Here is an 18211-nt window from a genome sequence, read left to right on the forward strand (position 1 = left end):
CCTCTATTAGCATTTCCAACTGGATTTGCACCCCTCCACAAAGTTTCATGAAAACTGGTTGTGTAGTTTTTGGGGATACCTCCCACCCTTGCACCTTATGTGCTTAGTGGGTGGGGGGTGGGGGTGGGGGTGGACGCCAATTATTTTCATCACAGTTTTGAGAAGCAATGATTGAAATGTGAAACCAAGACCGTGTCTGTTTATTAAATAGAAGAAATCTGAGACACTTCCAAATACAAAAAAAAGACTATTTACATAAGTTCTCTGAACCCTGGAATTAGTGGGTAGTGCATTTCTCTTGTAGGGGTGAGAAACTTCCTTTGGCCATTGAGGGACACCTGATGCTTTTTGTCTTTGGGCCTGCTTGGAGGTGGAATGACTGAGATTAGCCTACAGATTGCCTTGCAAGTGTTGGTTTCAGTCTTCTTGGTTCTCATCTTCTCTGTGTTTGCGTGCGAAGAAGCCAAGCTGTTGAGAAGTGACACCGAATTAGACTCTGAACTCTACGATGAAGCAAGTTTACTTGATAAACAGAAATATACATGCATACTTTCCATAGTATGAAGATGATGAGCGCCAGTAGCAGCAAACCACCAATGATGCTCCCAATAAGAATCCAGAGTGAGATGGGAATGGCTCTTCCCTTCAGCACCTCCAGTGCAGTCTTTAGGCAAGGGGACATATTAGAGAAGGTTCTTATCATTCGGATGGTTTGTAACATGCTGCTTTTACCTCTCGCCACACTGTTCCTGTTGCCAGGGTGATGAGGTTGGTCTCGTGAGGTGCGATCTGATACAAGCTGACTATCCTTGCTGACTTATATTTGGCCTGCAGGCAAAAAGAAACAAGGCGAGAGATAAATTGCTTGTGCCAAAAGTTGGAGTTGGGGTGGAAATTACATACGAAGGACCTTGGAAGAATAATTCTGTGTGGCGCTGGTCAAAGCATTCCAGGCCAGTAGTTGGCGATGTCACTTTGTCAAGAAATGTGTCTTCCTGTACAAAACTGTCTTTTAGCTATCTTCTTTTTAAAATGAAGAGCTCTTTTCCGAAATGCTATAAATCCGTTCTGATTATCCATCCAAACTTTACCCATCCATTTTCTATACTGCTTGTCCTCATTAGGGTCTGCGCTAAGTTTACACAATAACTGGCATGGCAAGATTGATCATTTTAAAATGTTGTCTTTTACCCAATTTCGAAAAGAGCTCACCATATATTTGATGTAAGTAATTCAACTCCGCTGGACCAAATTGCGGTCTAGCAAGTGTACACTAGAGAACCGTTCTACGCCCAAACAAAAGCACTGCTGTGTTCTGCCCATTTCTGTTTTTGGCTATAATGACATACTCATGCCCAACACTTAACACGAGTTGTATAGCCTCCGCTTTCAAAGACGATAGTAAAGGTTTAATTTTTTTTAAAAGTCCACTCCTCTTAAAAACTAAAAAGCTGTCATGGAAATAAATGCCCAAAATATAATTGTTTGTATGCTTTAATTTCATAACAGAAAAGACCCCAAAAATTTTCCACTGAGGATACGTTTACAGCCGGCACAGTGGAGGACTGGTTAGCACATCTGCCTCGCAGTTCTGGAAACTTGGGTTCAAATCCCCGGCCCCGCCTGTGTGGAGTTTGCATGTTCTCCCCGTGCCTGCGTGGGTTTTCTCCGGCCACTCCGGTTTCCTCCCACATCTCAAAAACATGCGTGGTAGGTTGATTGAAGACTCTAAATTGCCTGTAGGTGTGAATGTGAGTGCGAATGGTTGTTTGTTTCTATGTGCCCTGCGATTGGCCGGCGACCGGTTCGGGGTGTAACTTAGGAAGTTACTGTAAACTTGAATTTACCACACTATTGTCAGTAAGTTACTGTAAAAAAAAACATGTAAATTAAAAAACATGGGAGGTGAGTAGCCTGAATTGGATTGTGGAGTCATGCGTCCCTTGATACATACAGTAGTAGTGCACAAGCTGTGAATCATTATTTGCTCAGTACTAGTTGATTAGCTTACCTGAATCAGGTGACACTCTGCAAAAGCAGCAATTAGCTCCTGTCTCTTGACCTCTACAACGAGCTTCCTCCAATGGAAATATACTTCTACTACCAAACCCACATGTATATAATAGAAGCATATACAGCAATACTGTTCTGCAATGATGTCACGTTGTTAGTGTTCAACATTTCTACTCAATAGATTTTTATTAAGCCAGGACCTGCGATGTTACTCTGTAAAACACTACAACTGCTTGGTGGATGTTTAATAGTCTACAGAACGTTTCTTTGGGTTGTCAAATTCAATTTTGGGCATTCTGTGTCTCTGTTGGTCACAGTAAATGTTCACTTTGCTGGAGAAGTGCAGTAACATCCCTGTGTTCTGCTAGGGATGTTTTGTATACTCATACGTGTGCACGTCCTACCTTTTGTTTTTTTATGTGTTAAATATCTTTAATGATGTAGTTGTTTTACACATGAAGAATTGTTTTTAAAAGTTAGAATTTTCAGTTTTCTAAACCAGTGTTTCCCAACTTTTTACATTGGAAAAATCTCACGGCACAGCTAAACAAAAATGTAACAAAAAACATACAGTACATGCTGAAATTATTATCTTGTGTCAATTTACAAATTTACTTAGCCAGTATGAAATCTGTGCCTCTAGTTAAGTAGCTACTCACCTGTCTGAAAAAGTCGTCGTGGACTCTGCGACTAAGGCGAATGAGTTCAGCTTGTCCTTTCAGGAGCTGCTGGACTTGACATGTAACTTCTACGCACCATGATCTGCTGCAGTTCTAAGTGAAGATACCAAGACAAAAAAACATTTTTCAAAAAATTTGAAATTACCAACATGCTCGATCTCTGCTTTGCTGCAAGGGGCTCACCAGGACATCATCCTGCATCATGTCTTCGGGGTGGAGGGGGCGCACGTCTCTCTGCCGACCCTTCAGCTGGGCCAAATCGCTCAGCACGCTGCAATTCACAGCTGTCGCCTGGGAGACAACTCAGAGTGGGTTAAAGGGGCAGAAAGACGAGGAGGGCACTTGTAAACGAGGGGGCGACTCACATTGTGCGAGGAGATGTCTGTTACGGTCATAAAGACTCTGTCTTCCGCAGCCACGGCGGGCAGAAGCAGCCTCAGCTCCAGATTACTCACCGGATAACAACCCAAGTTCTGGAGCTACCAAGTACAAAAAAAATACGTTGCTTCTTCTTATCAAAGTCAGTCTTTTTTTGGTAGAACAGTGGCGGGCTGTGCATTTGGTACCTGGACCTTCCGTAGGGACTCACCTGACTTAATCCACATCTTAATACCACCAATATCACGTCGTAGTTATAAAAAAACCCAAACATATTTTCTATACAAATATGCTATATAACATCACACAACTGTGATGCAAACACTATCTAGAGCAGTTTTCTAGTTCAATATTTAACTAATATAACTGTGATCAACGAGATACTACCGTAATGTGTGCAGATCACTACAGACGTGTTTTGCTAGTAGAACTGAGCTGTAACAAGTTTTGCTCTGACCAACCAACCAGAGGATGGAAGATGTTGATGTCATTAAGGGGCTTGGCTCTGGCCCTCTGAGGATGAAATTAATATCTGATTTCTAATATAGTTTCACTTACATGGGCTAGGCTTACTACTGATTCTACAGGTCCTGGGCAAGCAGATTAGATTGACATGGCAGGTCTTGTGAGTGTACCTTAAAGTGCGTGTAGAACTCTGGTCCAATGGCTTCCGATATCGTCCGTGTGGGATGCACTTCATATCGGTTTAAATTAGAGTCGCTGCAGGAGGAGCAGGAGAAAAAGGCATGTGAAGACCCAATCATAGGATCCCAAAAGGAGACTGGAAGACTTCTCATGCTGCATGTATGTATACCTGCTGACAAACAGGTCGGGCTCGTACTGAACAAAACTTTGCAGCTGAACACTGTTGTCCCCTAACGTGTCCGGTCGTTCCACACTGTCGCTGGCTGCATTCAGCTTCATTTGGACTCGACTGTGCAGAGTGGTGCAGCTGAATTCAAACTCCAGCATGAAGTTCACCTTTTGTCGTAAAGAACACAAGTGACACATTACACCTGGACCGAGAGGGAGGGTATACGTGTGAAGTCGGATGCGGTTGTTCCCGCAGGTACCTTGGACTGGGAGCGAAACACCGGGTAGCTGACGTTACACGAGTAGCTGTTGGAGCCCAGACCTGTACACTCGATCTTGAAGTTGGCGTCCTCCTATAAAAGAAATGATGAATGTTTAACAGCGCGGAATTCTTTAGGAAATGCGTACAACAGTGTAAGCACGCTATTACATTCATCACTAAGACTATTCTGCTCCAATCGATGTAGTGTCCCAATGAATCTGCAAAAATAAAAATAGATATGTCCAAATAAAAGCCTTAACCCTATTAGATATTTGGTACTCCCGGCAGTGGAGGACATAGACGCCCCCAATCACTTGTTGTTGTAGTAACTTTCGGCTTGTTCTGTTAGGGGTCGCCCCCGCAGATGCCCTTTTAGACACAACCTACCCAGTTTTGGACCGGCAGTTGCTGGGTATTGAGGCACTGACCTGTGTCATCTGCACAAAAGCAGCTACCTGTGCTCAATGCCCCCAATCACAACACGAGGAAATACAGTACAGTATTTTCCACAAAATGACAGGCTATACTACTATAATTTGCTGTGGATGTTGTATGTTTTATGTTTAGGGGGATATCATGTTTATGAAAGAATATTATTTTTGTACAAAACCCTACTCGCTGTAAGTTGTGATGTTGGGTCGTACCCTAATACTGAGGCTGGAGAAATGCAGGTTTCGTGAATAGTGCAGTGTCAGACTTGTGTTGTAGGCGTTTTCCAGTCTGTTCTCCAGCTGAACTTCCACTGACATACGCCTACGAGGACTGCGAATCACATAAGGCTTATGTCTGTGGAGGGAACAGGAGAACTTTGACTCAATAGAATTTAAACAACTGAATTGTCACGTTCTGAATATATGTGTACACAACCCTACCTGGTCCCAGAGATGTCCATCTGGGCCTGCAGCACCAAGTCAGTGGTGCACACGTCATCTTCTCCACAGTCTTTAAAGAAGGGGATCTGCTCAGGGACACATGGAAAGAACATCATGTTTTCCTAAGGAAATAAACAGGAAAGGTGAGGCGACCAATTTTCGCGCACATATTTCTTGACGGACGTCGGCCAGCCCTCGTCCAACACGGGACCGCTCTCTGTGTTGTTGATCTTAAAGCGCAGCGAGAAGCTGATCGGGCGGATGTAGTCTGCCGTGTCCTGTCAAAAATGGACAGATTAAGGATGAAAATGAGGTGTGCTGGTTCCCGCTTGTGAGCTTGGGCCTGAAATGCTCACATAGACGTGGAAGGGCAGCTTGTAGCACAAAGTCTGTCCCGTGTGAGCTCGCACCGCCAGCTGGGTCAGCCTGTGGGAGCTGTCGTCAAAAAGCGCCCGAGCTGACAACTTCCTGTCATCCAACATGGCTGCTACCCACAAGTCTGTGTAAGAGATCAGTTAGTGTTAACAGACGGAATAGGGCTGGAAAGACGACACATACATCTTTTCACACTGGACTTGTTTGGAAACTAGAGCCAAAATGAGCGCCGGTTCTTTGGTTGACTGCAAGACGGCCATCAGACTACCACCGACTCTGTGCTGGTCCAGCGAGACGACTCCTATGGACGCACAGGTCCCTGGTGCGAACTTTCAGCCGCCATTTCATGGCAAGAGGCAGGAAAACTCTCGTCACACGCTTCTTTACGAACAGAGATGTATATTACAATGGCTGGATGTTATATTGGTAGTAAATTAATGTACTAATTAATGGATTGGCTCTGACAGTGCGCAAGTACAGGGGGTCCTCTGTTTATGATGGTCCTGGCATAGGAGGTGTGTCGGAAAAGTAACAAAAGATTTAATTTCCCTTGTTCCCAAGCTCAAGGGGGTCATCAAGGGGACCCGTTTTATAGAGGTGAACAACACTAAGATGGCAACGGAGCTGTGGAGGATCTCGGAAGAATCCTTCCAGGAGTGCATGAAGGTGTAGCAGAGAAGGCTGGGAAAATGTGCTAGACTCCAGCGGGGTTACTTTGAAGGGGAAAACTTGCAAATTAGTAAAGTACCAAAGCCATTGCTGCGTGACCCAGGAGAACGTGACACGGCTGTGAAACAGGCATTCGCGTCAAGGCAGGCGGACTCTCGGCCACCGCGCTGGCACGTCTTTTGGATGACGTTGATGGAGTGCGGCTGGAAGGACAGACTGACGTTGATCTGCACGATGCTTCGTGATCTGCGAAACAGAAGGAATCCTATGTGAGCAAATACTTGTTGTTCTTTTCTGTTTTAGTTCTTTTCTTTAGTTTTTTTCCCCCCTGGTTTTAGTCAGCGGAACTATCGACAGCGACCTGAATCCAATCCATAATCCGGGAAATAGCCTTCTAACTGATGGGCAAACAAACAGTCCCTGGTTCTTCGGGCTCACCTGAGCAGCACAGCACTGCCGTGGGCCCCCACCGCCAAGTCAATCAGCCCGTCTCCATCCAAGTCCAACCTGGCGCTGATACTGCGGCCAAAATACTGCAAGGACGGGGACACTGACACCCCCGGAATACGCTGAAAGTCAAGAAATCACTGCGATTGGATTCTGGAGTAACTTTGTGAGCTCATAAATGATGAAGGATGGAGAGTACCTGCTTATAGTTGTGGATGATGTAAATATTTTGGCCGTGGTACATGTAGACAGCTCCTCGGTGGTCATCCTCCAATGGGGCACCCACGAGCAGGTCAGTGAATCCGTCGTGGTTTAGGTCTGGCGCGATGGCCATGGCATAGCCAAACCTGGAATCTTGGGATTTTTCGTCTGATTTCAGGGTACCATTTGAGACGAACACCTCTTCCTGGGAGAGAGGCAAAAACATGGACTACTTATTGCATAATAGTGCGGGAGGGTAAGGATAATAAGGAGCATTTCCTTTGGCATAAATGTGATTTAGAATGGTTATTTGTGATATATGCCCTGCCGCTGGCTGTCAAGCGGTCTAGGGTGTACCCCAGTCGTCTGATATTGGCCCACAACCCTAATATGGACAAGTGGTAAAGAAAATGGATAGATAATTATGATCGACAGTATGTGCATCCTTACCCCACTAAGAGTGTAGATGTAGACTCTACCGGCCTCCTTGTTCCCCGAGCCCAGGTACATGGGAGCTGCAACCAGGAGCACATCAGTGATTCCGTCCTGGTCGACATCTAGACCACACAGCTCACTTCCATAGTAAGAACCAATCTAGGGAGAGAGATGTGTTCTTTCAGTTTCCTGACAACAGGGGGTGGTGTTGCATCAATCTTTGAAGCATGGTGGAGCTCCACCTGTTCTCCATTGAGGGCCTGCACAATGTTGACGTCGCCGTAGTTGCTGAGCTCGAATAGGACGACTTTGCCTTTGTGCTTGAAGCGTGGAGCGCCCGCCACATACAGCCTCTTCCAGTCTCCGACCACCACAGACGACACTGTGTAGCCTGCACAAAAACATCAGTTTAAACATCCTTAAAGAGAGACAGACTCATCACGTTCTTGCATTTGAACTCTGGAAGACCCATCACTTTACACGTGTTCTGTCAGCTCTTGACTGGAAAGATGACAACAATGATCTCAGCCAGACGTGTAGAACTAAAAGCTCTTCATCAACTCAAGGCCACCAAGGGCCTTGACTACAATATCTGCAGTTTTAGCCGATTTCATGGTCTTATTTACGATCTAGTTCCGAAATGGGGCTCATTGCTTGCTTTTGATGATCCCCAAATGGTTTAAGCTCTCGCTCAAATAAAGGGCACGTGTGCAGAAGTAGAAGCGAGACATCATAGACCAGCAGTTGTCAAACCGGGGTCTTCGGATTTTTAAAAAGTGCATACCAACATTTGGGGACTGGCTCGCCAGTAGAACAAACACTAAACCAATTGCTCCTTCCTTGCTTAGCTTTGGGCCAATTTTCAATTTTTATTGAACAGCAATGTTTTGAAGCTGTAACATATTTAAAGAAACGACAACAACAGTCGTCTTTGTGCTTGCAATATGTGTGATGTGTTTACCGAGATAAGCAGCATGATTTTTGAGCTCCAGGGGGAACTCGCTCTCAAAGGCTTCCCTGGCGGGCATAATTCTCCCATTGGTGCCCTCCTTCAGCACGCCGCCATCCCAGTCGTAAGCGCCGACGATCCCGAACAGAATTCCGTCCTAAACGCACCGAGAGCCCAGATGACACACGCCATCAGAACATGAGCGGCATAATGTGTGATTAACAACGTTTACTTACATCCAGCATGTGTGTGGAAAAGCCGATCTGGGACATCTCCATGTGGAAGGAGCTCTGGTTGCCCAGTGTCCCTGAGTGTGGACGAAGAGTACAGGTCAGCGCTCCTCATCATCTTGTTGCTCTACACATGTCCTCCCTCCCTCCCTCCCTCCCTTCCTTCCTTCCTCCTCTTCAGCACTCTCATATACCCCAAACTCCACGGGTGACACAAAAGCCTCACCCTTTTCCTTTCCTCTTTGATTTTTTTCCCCCACTTTTTTGGTGGCATCACTTTTCATCAGGCTTCCTCTCTTGATACCTGAACTATTGCTACATTCCCTCCTCGCCTTCCTTCTCATCAGCTCATTTATTCATAGGATGCACTTTCATTTCTTTTGTACTCACCGCAGTGCTTTTCGTCTCATGTTTCCAATGTTTTCCTTGAAGCAATTTGATACTCCTGTGTTTACTTTCTTATGATCTGATGTTTACTGCTGGTCAATATCAAATTCAGTGAAGTTGAAAAAAATAATCTTTCACTCAGGAAATCCATAACCAAGACAATACGAGCTTTGTTTTTTGGTTAGAAAAAAACAAATAGTATTGAATAAAATCACTGTTATTCTTGCTAAATTGCTGAACACAATCCCTGCACCCAATCTGACATTTTAAATTAGCTTCTGTAAAAAAAAAAAAAAATGTATGTATTGCTTAGTGTTCTTTAACCTTGAAATATAATATCGATAAAGAATCGTGGCGCATTGAAAGGCAACAGATACAAATGTTATAAACAGGTTTACAGTATACAAATATTTTTCGTATGATTTAAAATTAATAAAATATTTTTTGCTCAAGCAAAAAAATAAAAACAAATACAAATCATTGTAACCCTGCAACACACTGGGTTAAAAATCAAATAAAAAAAGATATAAAAAATAACATGTTAAATGTGTGTTTAAGTCAACAAGATTATGTGTCTGGGAGTTGAAAACGAAGTACTGTAGGTATTGTAGATGGTAGCTTAGCCTAATTAAAAATAATGACAACACGTATTCCAAAGTAAACCAATAATTAGTGGTATCATTTTGACTATCCCAGTATGTGACAGGGATCATTAGTTCATTCATCCTCTTTGCGCCAATTGTGCACACCTTCAAGTGAGAAGATGCGGTCTCCCAGAGCGTCCACGATGTCGTTGAGCGCCGCCTCGTCCGTCACGTTAAAGAAGTACTTGTCGTCGGGGTCGCTGGCTATGTACTTGATCTCGTTGATAAAGGTGTCAGGGTTCTGCTGCCTCCGGTGGTAGTGGCCCAGGACCTGAAGAGTGTTGGGACAAAGTCGCTTTTTTTTCCCCGTGAAAAAAAAAACTAAGTGGTAAAACACACACGGAGGAAGGAATGTGGAAATAGCAGAGAGAATAAACATCAATGCTGGCGTTGATCAGAGCTAAGGACGCCCCCTTCCTAATGGGGGAGGCAAAAGGGATTGGATCACATCTCCTTAAATATATAAGCTTCGACCGGTCGAACGCAAGCACGAGGAGAACATCCACAGGAAAGCTGAAGTTCCCAATCGAAGCCCAAACTGTCCCAGTAACCAGTAGGCCCTCTGTGCTGCCCCAAAAGTATGGCACATTTTTAAACATAAATACAGTGGTACCTTGGCATATGAGTTCAATTCATTCCGTGACCTATCTCAATTTACTCACAGCTCACTTGTCTCCATTGAAATGAATTGAAATTACCTTAATTGAAAATACCTTAATTTAAAAAAAATGCACTATATTGTTAAATATAACCACAGTAAAACATGATAAGAGAATGTAAAGTTAAGGGAAGAGAAAATAGAACAAAATAGAAGCCACCAGAGAGTTGGAAGTGAGGTGAAGTGATCCCTTACGCCAAAAACCACACACACACACACAGGTATATTCTGGACCAATCAGTGGTCTGAAACATAAAAAAACATATAATTGCAATGTTAATTGTTGCACTGTGGGCAACACTAGTGGGACATGCAACTGTAAATGACTCTCTGGCTGTGTGATGAGTCTTGCGTGTTTTGTGTGCTTCCAGACAAAAGGTAGCGAGCGTGCTTATTCTTGTGGCGACGGGAGGGGTTTGCGCCCCTCGCTAGCAACAAGCGTCTCCGATTGCCTCTTGTCGGGCTGAGTTGGACAGGAAGAGTTTATTCACCCGGCTGGGTTATTTCAGTGCAACCAAAGGGCTCATTTGGCAATTTGAAGACACTATTTTGGGGTCTGCGGCGTCGCGTGGTACTGTGTGATTACTAGAGGGCGTGTATAGCCATGGAAGCAAACTGTGTGAGGAATGTCAGGGATGCTTCATACGCACATGCCGTCGGTGTTGAGCGGTATAGGGAGTCACACACTGGGATTAAAAGTGTATCCTCCCATCTACAGCCATGTCTACACGAACGTGGATGGTGGCTTTGTTGGCTGTAAATGGGCTTTGTGTTTCCTTTTCAGGAAATTCCAAAACCGCCATCTTGCTTGAGTCACCAAATACTGCATAGTTCTAATTACTGTTATTACCTGATATTTCTGTCATATACTGTTGTGTACCATGCCAAAATCATCTTCAGTTGCAAATTTAATTGGCTAAAAAAATTGCGTTGCCATGGATTAAAATGGTACAGACACGTCACTGCTGTCAGCTGTGACCATTAAAGTATTTGCTCACATCCACCCCCGCACCAGGAATAAAAAAGCTTTTAATACTTCACAAAAGCAAAGGACTATGGTTACATCATATTTCTAAACTCTTTCGCAAAGGTCTCAGAGTCATCAGTGATGAACTAAATAAAATGATGAGCTGACTAAGTGGTATAATAGGTGGAAATTTGCACACACTTACCATCGTGGCTGACCATATCTTTTTTATTTTTTTTACAAAACAGGCTTATTCAAATGTATCTAGCCCAACTATTTTCCCTTGTTGATGACTAAAAAACATCCACACTTTCAATTTTGTGGCGAAAAAAATGCTGTTTTTTTTTGTAACTGTAAACCATTCTACTCGCCGCGCGAGTTCGCCTCTTCATCCACACCGGTGTCTACATTCCTCCCTAGGCTAATACGAATGCCGCACTGCTAACACTCGTTGAACAAATAAAAAGCACCCAGATTCACACCTCATTATTCTTGGGGACTTTAACAAAGCTAAACTCAACCACGAACTCCCTAAATACAAGCAGCACATTGACTGTCCTGCCAGGGAAAACAACATTCTCGACCAATGTTACACCACGCATACCGTGCTATCCCCCGTGCAGCTCTGCAGCTCTTTTCTGATCACTGCTTAATACCACCATACAGGCACAAACTTAAATGTGCGAAGGTTATGGTTAAAACAGTGAAGAAGTGGACCAATGACGCAAAGATAGAACTTCAAAGCTGTTTAGACTGCACAGACTGGAGTGTCTTTGAAACTTAAATTGGGATCCTGGAAGAATATACGGACACTGTTACATCCGATATCAGTTTCTGTGAAGAGTTGTGTGTGTACCAACAAAGACATTTCACAAGTTCAATAATAACAACCCGTGGTTCACTGCTAAACTTCAGTAACTTCGCCAGGCCAAAGAGGACGCCTATCGAAGTGGGGACAGACCCTGTACAATTGCGCTAGAAATCAGCTGATAAAAAAAAGAAATAAACATTGCAACGAGAAATTATGCAGAAAAGATGGAAAAAATGTTTACTGCCAACGACTCTAAGTCAGTCTGGCGAGGATTATAATCGCTAACCAAGTACAAGTGACCATCCCCCCCCAAGCGGAGAACAATAAAGGACTAGCTGACGACTTGAACACCTTCTACTGCAGATTTGAAAAGGACACTTTCACATGTTTTTGGGATGTGGGAGGAAACCGGAGTGCCCGGAGAAAACCCACGCAGGCACCGGGAGAACATGCAAACTCCACACAGGCGGGGCCGGGGATTGAACCCCGGTCCTCAGAACTGTGAGGCTGACGCTCTAACCAGTCGGCCACCGATGGTTTGGAGGGGTTGGTTTACCACTTTGGAAACTACGAAAACAACAATGAAGATAAATGAGGCTCTCCTGCATTTACTTCTCAGCACAAATTTGGGCCGTTGAATCAAAGTGGAGACTGCGGAGTATAATACCGCAGTATGCAGAGCAAAGGCACGACAACGGGGTATGCTATCGTTTTCATGTGCGTTTATTGTTTTGTCATTTCTCCAGTCAAGTATATTCAAATGTTAATATTATTTCATTGTAAGAAATTGGAATTCTTGGAAACCTGGCTGACCAGGTACTAGAAATAATACTTGGTTTTGCCAATGGAAAAGTGTCAATTGCAGCAGAAAAGAGGCGTACGCATGTAAACAGATTGGGCTTGTGATGTACTCACAGCTATGGCGTATCTGGTGATGTTCCTGGTCTCACACTCCAGCAGAGCGTCGGGCAGCTCCTCGCCGTCGTGCGACTCTCCGTCCGTTACCACGATCATCACCTTGGTGGCCCCCTCCCTTGACCCTCGCTCGGCACTGAAAGCCTCAGTGCTGCATGCACACACAAAAAGGCATTTTATTCACAAAAGGAGAAATCAAGTTAAGTCCTGGAGTGAAAGGGCCTGAGGGAGAAGAATAAGGGAGTCGACCTGTGCATAATACAGTACTGTATATGTCCCGTTTTAGCATTCGAACTGACCCGCCGTGCAATTCAAACCACAAATGAACTGCATCATATTTATTCATAGGTTCCCCACTCTATAGAATCATACACCATTAAAGTGGATAGGCATTGTGTTGGAGCACCAATCCCATCGAATAGAATGGTGCGGATCTCAAGCGGACCACACTTTAGTCATACTTGACACAAATAACGTAGCCACCGTTAGACTCAAAAGTGGTCAATGTGTGCAATGTGCATACTGAATGTGTGTGTGTCTGTGTATGTGTGTGTCTCAGGGCATCTGCGCATTCCTTTGCAATGGTGCCACGATGGAGAGGAAGCTTACACGACCAACACACGCACAGACTGACCAGAAGCCGCACCCTGTTTGTCTGCATGAAACTTGCACTCAGTGGGACCTGCTTGCGCTTGGTAAACCGCACACACACACGCACGCACGCACACACACGCGCACACAAGCCCTGTTGACGAGAGCGGGAAGCGTAGTCACTCGAGTCATTTTCTCGCTCCAAACCCTCGGCTAAATTTAACATTGTGGTCACCAGTACCGAACTCCAAAAGTTAAAAACAACCGTTTTCTTCCCTCCACCAAGCAGTCTGCAAATTACATAGGGTGCGGACGCGAGGAAGCAAAAGAAGGAAAACAGAGGGGAAGAACAGACAAAAGAGCGAGAGAATGGGGTACAGAGGCAGAAGAGAGAGAGAAAAGGCACACAGTAACATTAATCAAATTAACACTGTCGCTGTAAAATAAAACATGTAAAGAAACATCCATCCTTTTTTGTAGCGCTTGACCTCATTAGGGTCACTGGTGAGCTGGAACTATCTGAGCTGGACACCCTGGACTGGTCACCAGCCAATCACAGGCCACATATAGACAGCCATTCACACTAACATTCAAACCTATGGACCATTTAGAGTCTTCAGTGAACATAATGTGCAAGTTTTTGGAATGTGGGAGGAAGCCAGACTACCCAGGGAGAAAAACCCCGAACCTCTGAATACGAGGCAGATGTGCTAATCAGTAACCACGGCTGACTGATTTGAAAAGTGCAAGTTGTCCTCGTGCGAACTACACAGCACAATAAAAGGGGAGTAAACATAAGGAAAAGGGAACATGTGATGAAACCAAAACCAGCATCCAAATTAAGAGTGTGAAGGGGAGGTGAAAGATGAGTTAATTTGCAGCCTACCAAGTATTTACATGCTGTTTTATAGAGTCGCAGTTGTGCGCCAGTGACATACGGCCGTGTGATCTGCGTGGCCAAACGAACGCATCGAAGACGGGTGGAATTAAATAAAAGGAGTGACTGTTCCAATGGGAAGCTTCTGCTTGATGTTGACGCTTCACTTTGTCATCACTACCTTGTTTCCCTCTGCTGACGGAACTTTGGAATTTCTTTCATCATTGATTGATTTCAGTATATTCTTACATAACTGTAAATCTCACATAATCTACTCGCAAAAAAATAGGGATAAAGGGATGTTTGAATAAATGTGTTATTTGTACATCTTGTTCTACAAGGAGCTGAACAGCAAAATTCACCACTGATTTTTTTTTTCCTCAAGGATGTCCACTTGTATACCTTTCTGTGACTCTTCCAGTCTCTCTGTATCTCTGTTGACAGTCTGTGACACTAATCTTAGTGGTCACCTGCCTCTGAGAACATCCTGTTGTCAGGTTTCATGTTGGTCTCATGAACCAGGAAATGTATTGGGCCATTCGTGGATCAAACACCTGTTGTGAATTTTGCCATTCAGCTGTTTGTTAGAGAACAGCAAGTTGGGCAAAAAGTACTGAACCATTGAACAGGTGGACACTTAAAAGTTTAGAGAAGGTCAACTTAAGTTCATTTGTAAAGGTTAAAGTGCATTTTTAGGTTCCCTCTGAAATTTCATCTGGAAGAAGAGAGGAAGAGTTTTTTTGTGAGTAGTCAATGTGACCTAAATGACTAATGACTGGTTAGACAGTTGAGTATGTTTGTGGTTGGGGGAATAGTTCCTGTTTGATTAAATCAAAGGATGATGAAGTCAGACAAAACCATCTTCCTGGGATAAGGGAAAACTGGTAGATCACAGTCCATATTTAGTGATGTTAATGGGGCATGACTTACACAGGTGTAAAAGAGAAGCTCAGAGAAGTAGTCTTTGAACAGGCAATGTATAAACTACTTTTATTGTATGGCTGTCGTTCCTTCATGCAAGAATGTTACATCATCTTTAAGCTTATCCAGGTCCCTTTGTCATTTTAGAGCAAATGAAAATGAAAATACTGGTTTTGGCACACGTGTGCAATCTTAGACATAAAAAGATTGAAGTATTTGCGGCACAGTAAAGTGCTCTCAAGTTTCACATCCTCCTCGAAGAGTAGTCTACATCAGCGACATGTCACACAGATTACTCCGCAAATCCATGTAGGAAAGAGATGACAGAAACTGTTTGGAAAATGCAGCAGTGTGGATGTGGATTGGACGAGTGTTATGTGTCAGGTCCTTTAAGGGGCCTATCAGTATTTGTAGGTTGTTGTGGCAGTTCCTGTTCATGCAGACCTGCGAAAATTACTCAGAAGAAACACTGTAATATACATGCTAGAACAGTAGGTGGCGATGGCACTTTCATGCCGGATGTCATTCCTGCCCTGTTGCGTCGAAAGCAATCGTTGCTGTCCGGGAAGTATTTTAAATGTTACCTGAGACGCTGGCTGAGGTCATCTAATTAGGTGACTTTGGTGTGTGCAAGTGTCCACATTTGCAGCAGTTGCTGTGTAAACTAGGCAAGTGTCTAGCGCATACAACACAATAATTGTCAAGTGTGTGTGTGTGTGTTCCGGGTTTTGTCTTCCCCCCTGTTTCACACACACCTGCTCCTGTGAGCATCTTCACCACCTGTGCCTCGTTCACCCTAATTACCCGTTGTATATAACCTCGTGTCTCATTTCCTCTCGTTGCCAGTTCGTTGTACCTTGTTGTCGCGTTCCAGCATTCCTTGTTTCCACGTCATAGACTCACAGTAAGGCTTGACCCTGTTCCGATTATCGACCTTGTCTCTTTGCCTCATGTTTTTGGATACTGTTGCCTCTTTTGGATTGCCTGCCTGTGTACCGACCTATGCCCGTCTATTAAACCTCTCTTTTTGGAAACTGTCCATCTGTTTTGGAGTCGTGCATTTTTGGGTCCTATCCGCTGTTCCGTTCATGACAATAATAGCTTTTTGTTCCGCTAAACACGCCCAGATTTCATTCTAAGTACATTTGTCAGTAAATTAAGATAAAATCACCATAATCATAATTCAGTGGTACTGTACCTTTATAGAAAACTTCCTTGGGTTAAAGCAAGATGAAAAGGTATTTCCTTTCAAACAGGAAAAGACAAACTCAAATTAATTGGACTCCACTTTTACTAAACGATGTCATCACGTGACGGTAAGTATTGGTAACATAGGTCTCGAGCGTGAAACTGCGGTAAGCTGCGTCAGTGGATTGTTGCTTTAATTACTGCTGTCGTAAGGTATTATGTGTAACATCTAGTTTCATTTCGTAAAAATTGGTCAGGAGTATCATTTCCTCAGCGTGGGTTAGAGGTCACATCATGGCTCATAAGCATTTTTTCAGTCATCTCTCTTGGATAGGAAGGGAAAGGCAAGTTCCTAAACAAAAAGAAATTGAATCCCAAGAGCCCCTCGGCTTGATTACACTTAAATAAAACCAGGTTATTTTTTTACATTCTCTTTTAATAAGTTTTCATATTTTACAATACAGTGCTTGTTTTCTTTATATTAAAAACAAAAAAAAAATGGTCGTGTTTTTTGGGGGCTGGAACAGCTTAATGGTATTTCACTTCATTTTCATGGGGAAAAATTATTTGATATAATTCAGTTATGAGCTTGATCACAGAACAAGTAAACTGTACTGGATGTACTGTATATAGTGTACTGTATATACTGTCTATGTGACATTTTTGTTCGGTATTGTGCCGTGAGATTTTTCAAATGTAAAATACTGTATGTACCTTGGCTCAATAAAGGTTGGGAAACTGATCTAAGTTATCTAATGTATGTTGCTTTATCTAAATGCCACAGGGGTGGTGATTTCGGCGAGTCATTTTTAGAAAGAAAAAATGATTTGTCATCGTCTCTCGCCTTCTTCCTAGTGTTCATTTTGTATTTAGGAATTTTAAATGATCTTTTATGGTCTATTCTACCTCAGATTTCTCAAGTTTATTATTGGGACAAGGTTGATGACCTGGCGTGTCCGATTTGAGGTGAAAGGAGATCAGTGAGTCAGTGCGGTCGATGAGAAGACATGAAGTTTGTGCGTGTGTGTGCGTGCCGTGTGTGTCTATGTATTTTGACAGCTGCGGGAGTGCAGCTTCGCTGACCAGGCGCTGCCACACCTGCAGCCGTGCTGAGCCAGCAGCCAGCGACTCCTGTTTGCTTGCCTCAGTGCCAACCCTGCTATCACTACCTATATGTCTGTGTGTGTGTGTGTGTGTGTGTGTGTGTGTGGTTCCAACAAAGGCAGCTCCAGTGCGATATTTAAGGTCAACACCCCGTTACAGGCCAGACAAACACATTGCCTGATTGTTTAATAGCCTTCAAAGCAGGGTGGTACCCACAGTTACACATCAGTTATCCCACAGTACCTCAAAACAAGAACGTATGTGTGTGTTGGTACTCATATTCAAACTACAGTGGTGCCTTGAAATACAGGTTTAATTCATTCTGATCGCGCTCATAACTCAAAGCACTTGTATCGCATATCTTTACCCAATAATCAATTCCAGGTTTCCCTGAAAAAAAAAATATATATATTGTAACGTGTTTTAAATGATAAAAATAGCACACTTATAATATTGTACTTTATAAAAACATACAGTAATGACATAATCCGCCTTGGCCACCTGGGGGCAGTATAAGAAAGACAGACTGTCCATGGAGACACAGCTCCTCTCAGAGGATAAAGAATATATGATTTTGAGTACTGGTATATTGTCTGTCTACATGTGTTGCTGCAGTGTCCTACATTTCAAAAAGTCATTTCAAGTTTAAAAAAAAACAAAAAAAAACTGGGACAGTAAAATTCATTAGTTTTGTCCGAAACATCGATGCATCCTTTTTTTTATAGCACTTATTCATGTTAGGGTCTCATGTGAGCTGGAGCCTATCCCACTTGACTTTATGGGCGAGGCTGGGAAAACCCTTGGCTGCTCACCTGCCAATCGCA

At 43.6% G+C, this 18211-nt stretch overlaps 1 protein-coding gene and 1 long non-coding RNA gene across 3 annotated transcripts in view; one reads left to right on the forward strand and one right to left on the reverse strand.

Moving 5' to 3' along the window:
- Positions 1-171: 171 nt before the first annotated feature.
- Positions 172-18211, reverse strand: part of itga10 (integrin, alpha 10) — a 34402-nt gene continuing 16362 nt past the window's right edge. For both annotated transcript variants that reach the window (XM_061776441.1, XM_061776442.1), the window contains exons 8-29: positions 12707-12857; positions 9461-9626; positions 8331-8401; positions 8107-8251; positions 7388-7536; positions 7161-7304; positions 6709-6915; positions 6501-6631; positions 6142-6308; positions 5375-5517; positions 5186-5296; positions 5019-5104; positions 4791-4932; positions 4145-4237; positions 3886-4052; positions 3707-3791; positions 3059-3172; positions 2877-2984; positions 2673-2786; positions 733-828; positions 551-664; positions 172-468 (exon numbers count right to left, since the gene is read on the reverse strand). In XM_061776441.1, coding sequence (XP_061632425.1) covers positions 418-468; positions 551-664; positions 733-828; positions 2673-2786; positions 2877-2984; positions 3059-3172; positions 3707-3791; positions 3886-4052; positions 4145-4237; positions 4791-4932; positions 5019-5104; positions 5186-5296; positions 5375-5517; positions 6142-6308; positions 6501-6631; positions 6709-6915; positions 7161-7304; positions 7388-7536; positions 8107-8251; positions 8331-8401; positions 9461-9626; positions 12707-12857 — 2755 coding nt within the window. In that variant the 3' untranslated portion in view covers positions 172-417. The remainder of the gene's footprint in view (positions 469-550; positions 665-732; positions 829-2672; positions 2787-2876; positions 2985-3058; positions 3173-3706; positions 3792-3885; positions 4053-4144; positions 4238-4790; positions 4933-5018; positions 5105-5185; positions 5297-5374; positions 5518-6141; positions 6309-6500; positions 6632-6708; positions 6916-7160; positions 7305-7387; positions 7537-8106; positions 8252-8330; positions 8402-9460; positions 9627-12706; positions 12858-18211) is intronic.
- On the forward strand, positions 8291-17467 carry LOC133479441 (uncharacterized). The gene is made up of 3 exons (XR_009788947.1): positions 8291-8424; positions 13266-13401; positions 14209-17467. It is a non-coding gene; the product is annotated as an uncharacterized LOC133479441 (long non-coding RNA).

This window comes from Phyllopteryx taeniolatus, chromosome 6, assembly GCF_024500385.1.
Source record: "Phyllopteryx taeniolatus isolate TA_2022b chromosome 6, UOR_Ptae_1.2, whole genome shotgun sequence".
Lineage (NCBI taxonomy): Eukaryota > Metazoa > Chordata > Actinopteri > Syngnathiformes > Syngnathidae > Phyllopteryx > Phyllopteryx taeniolatus.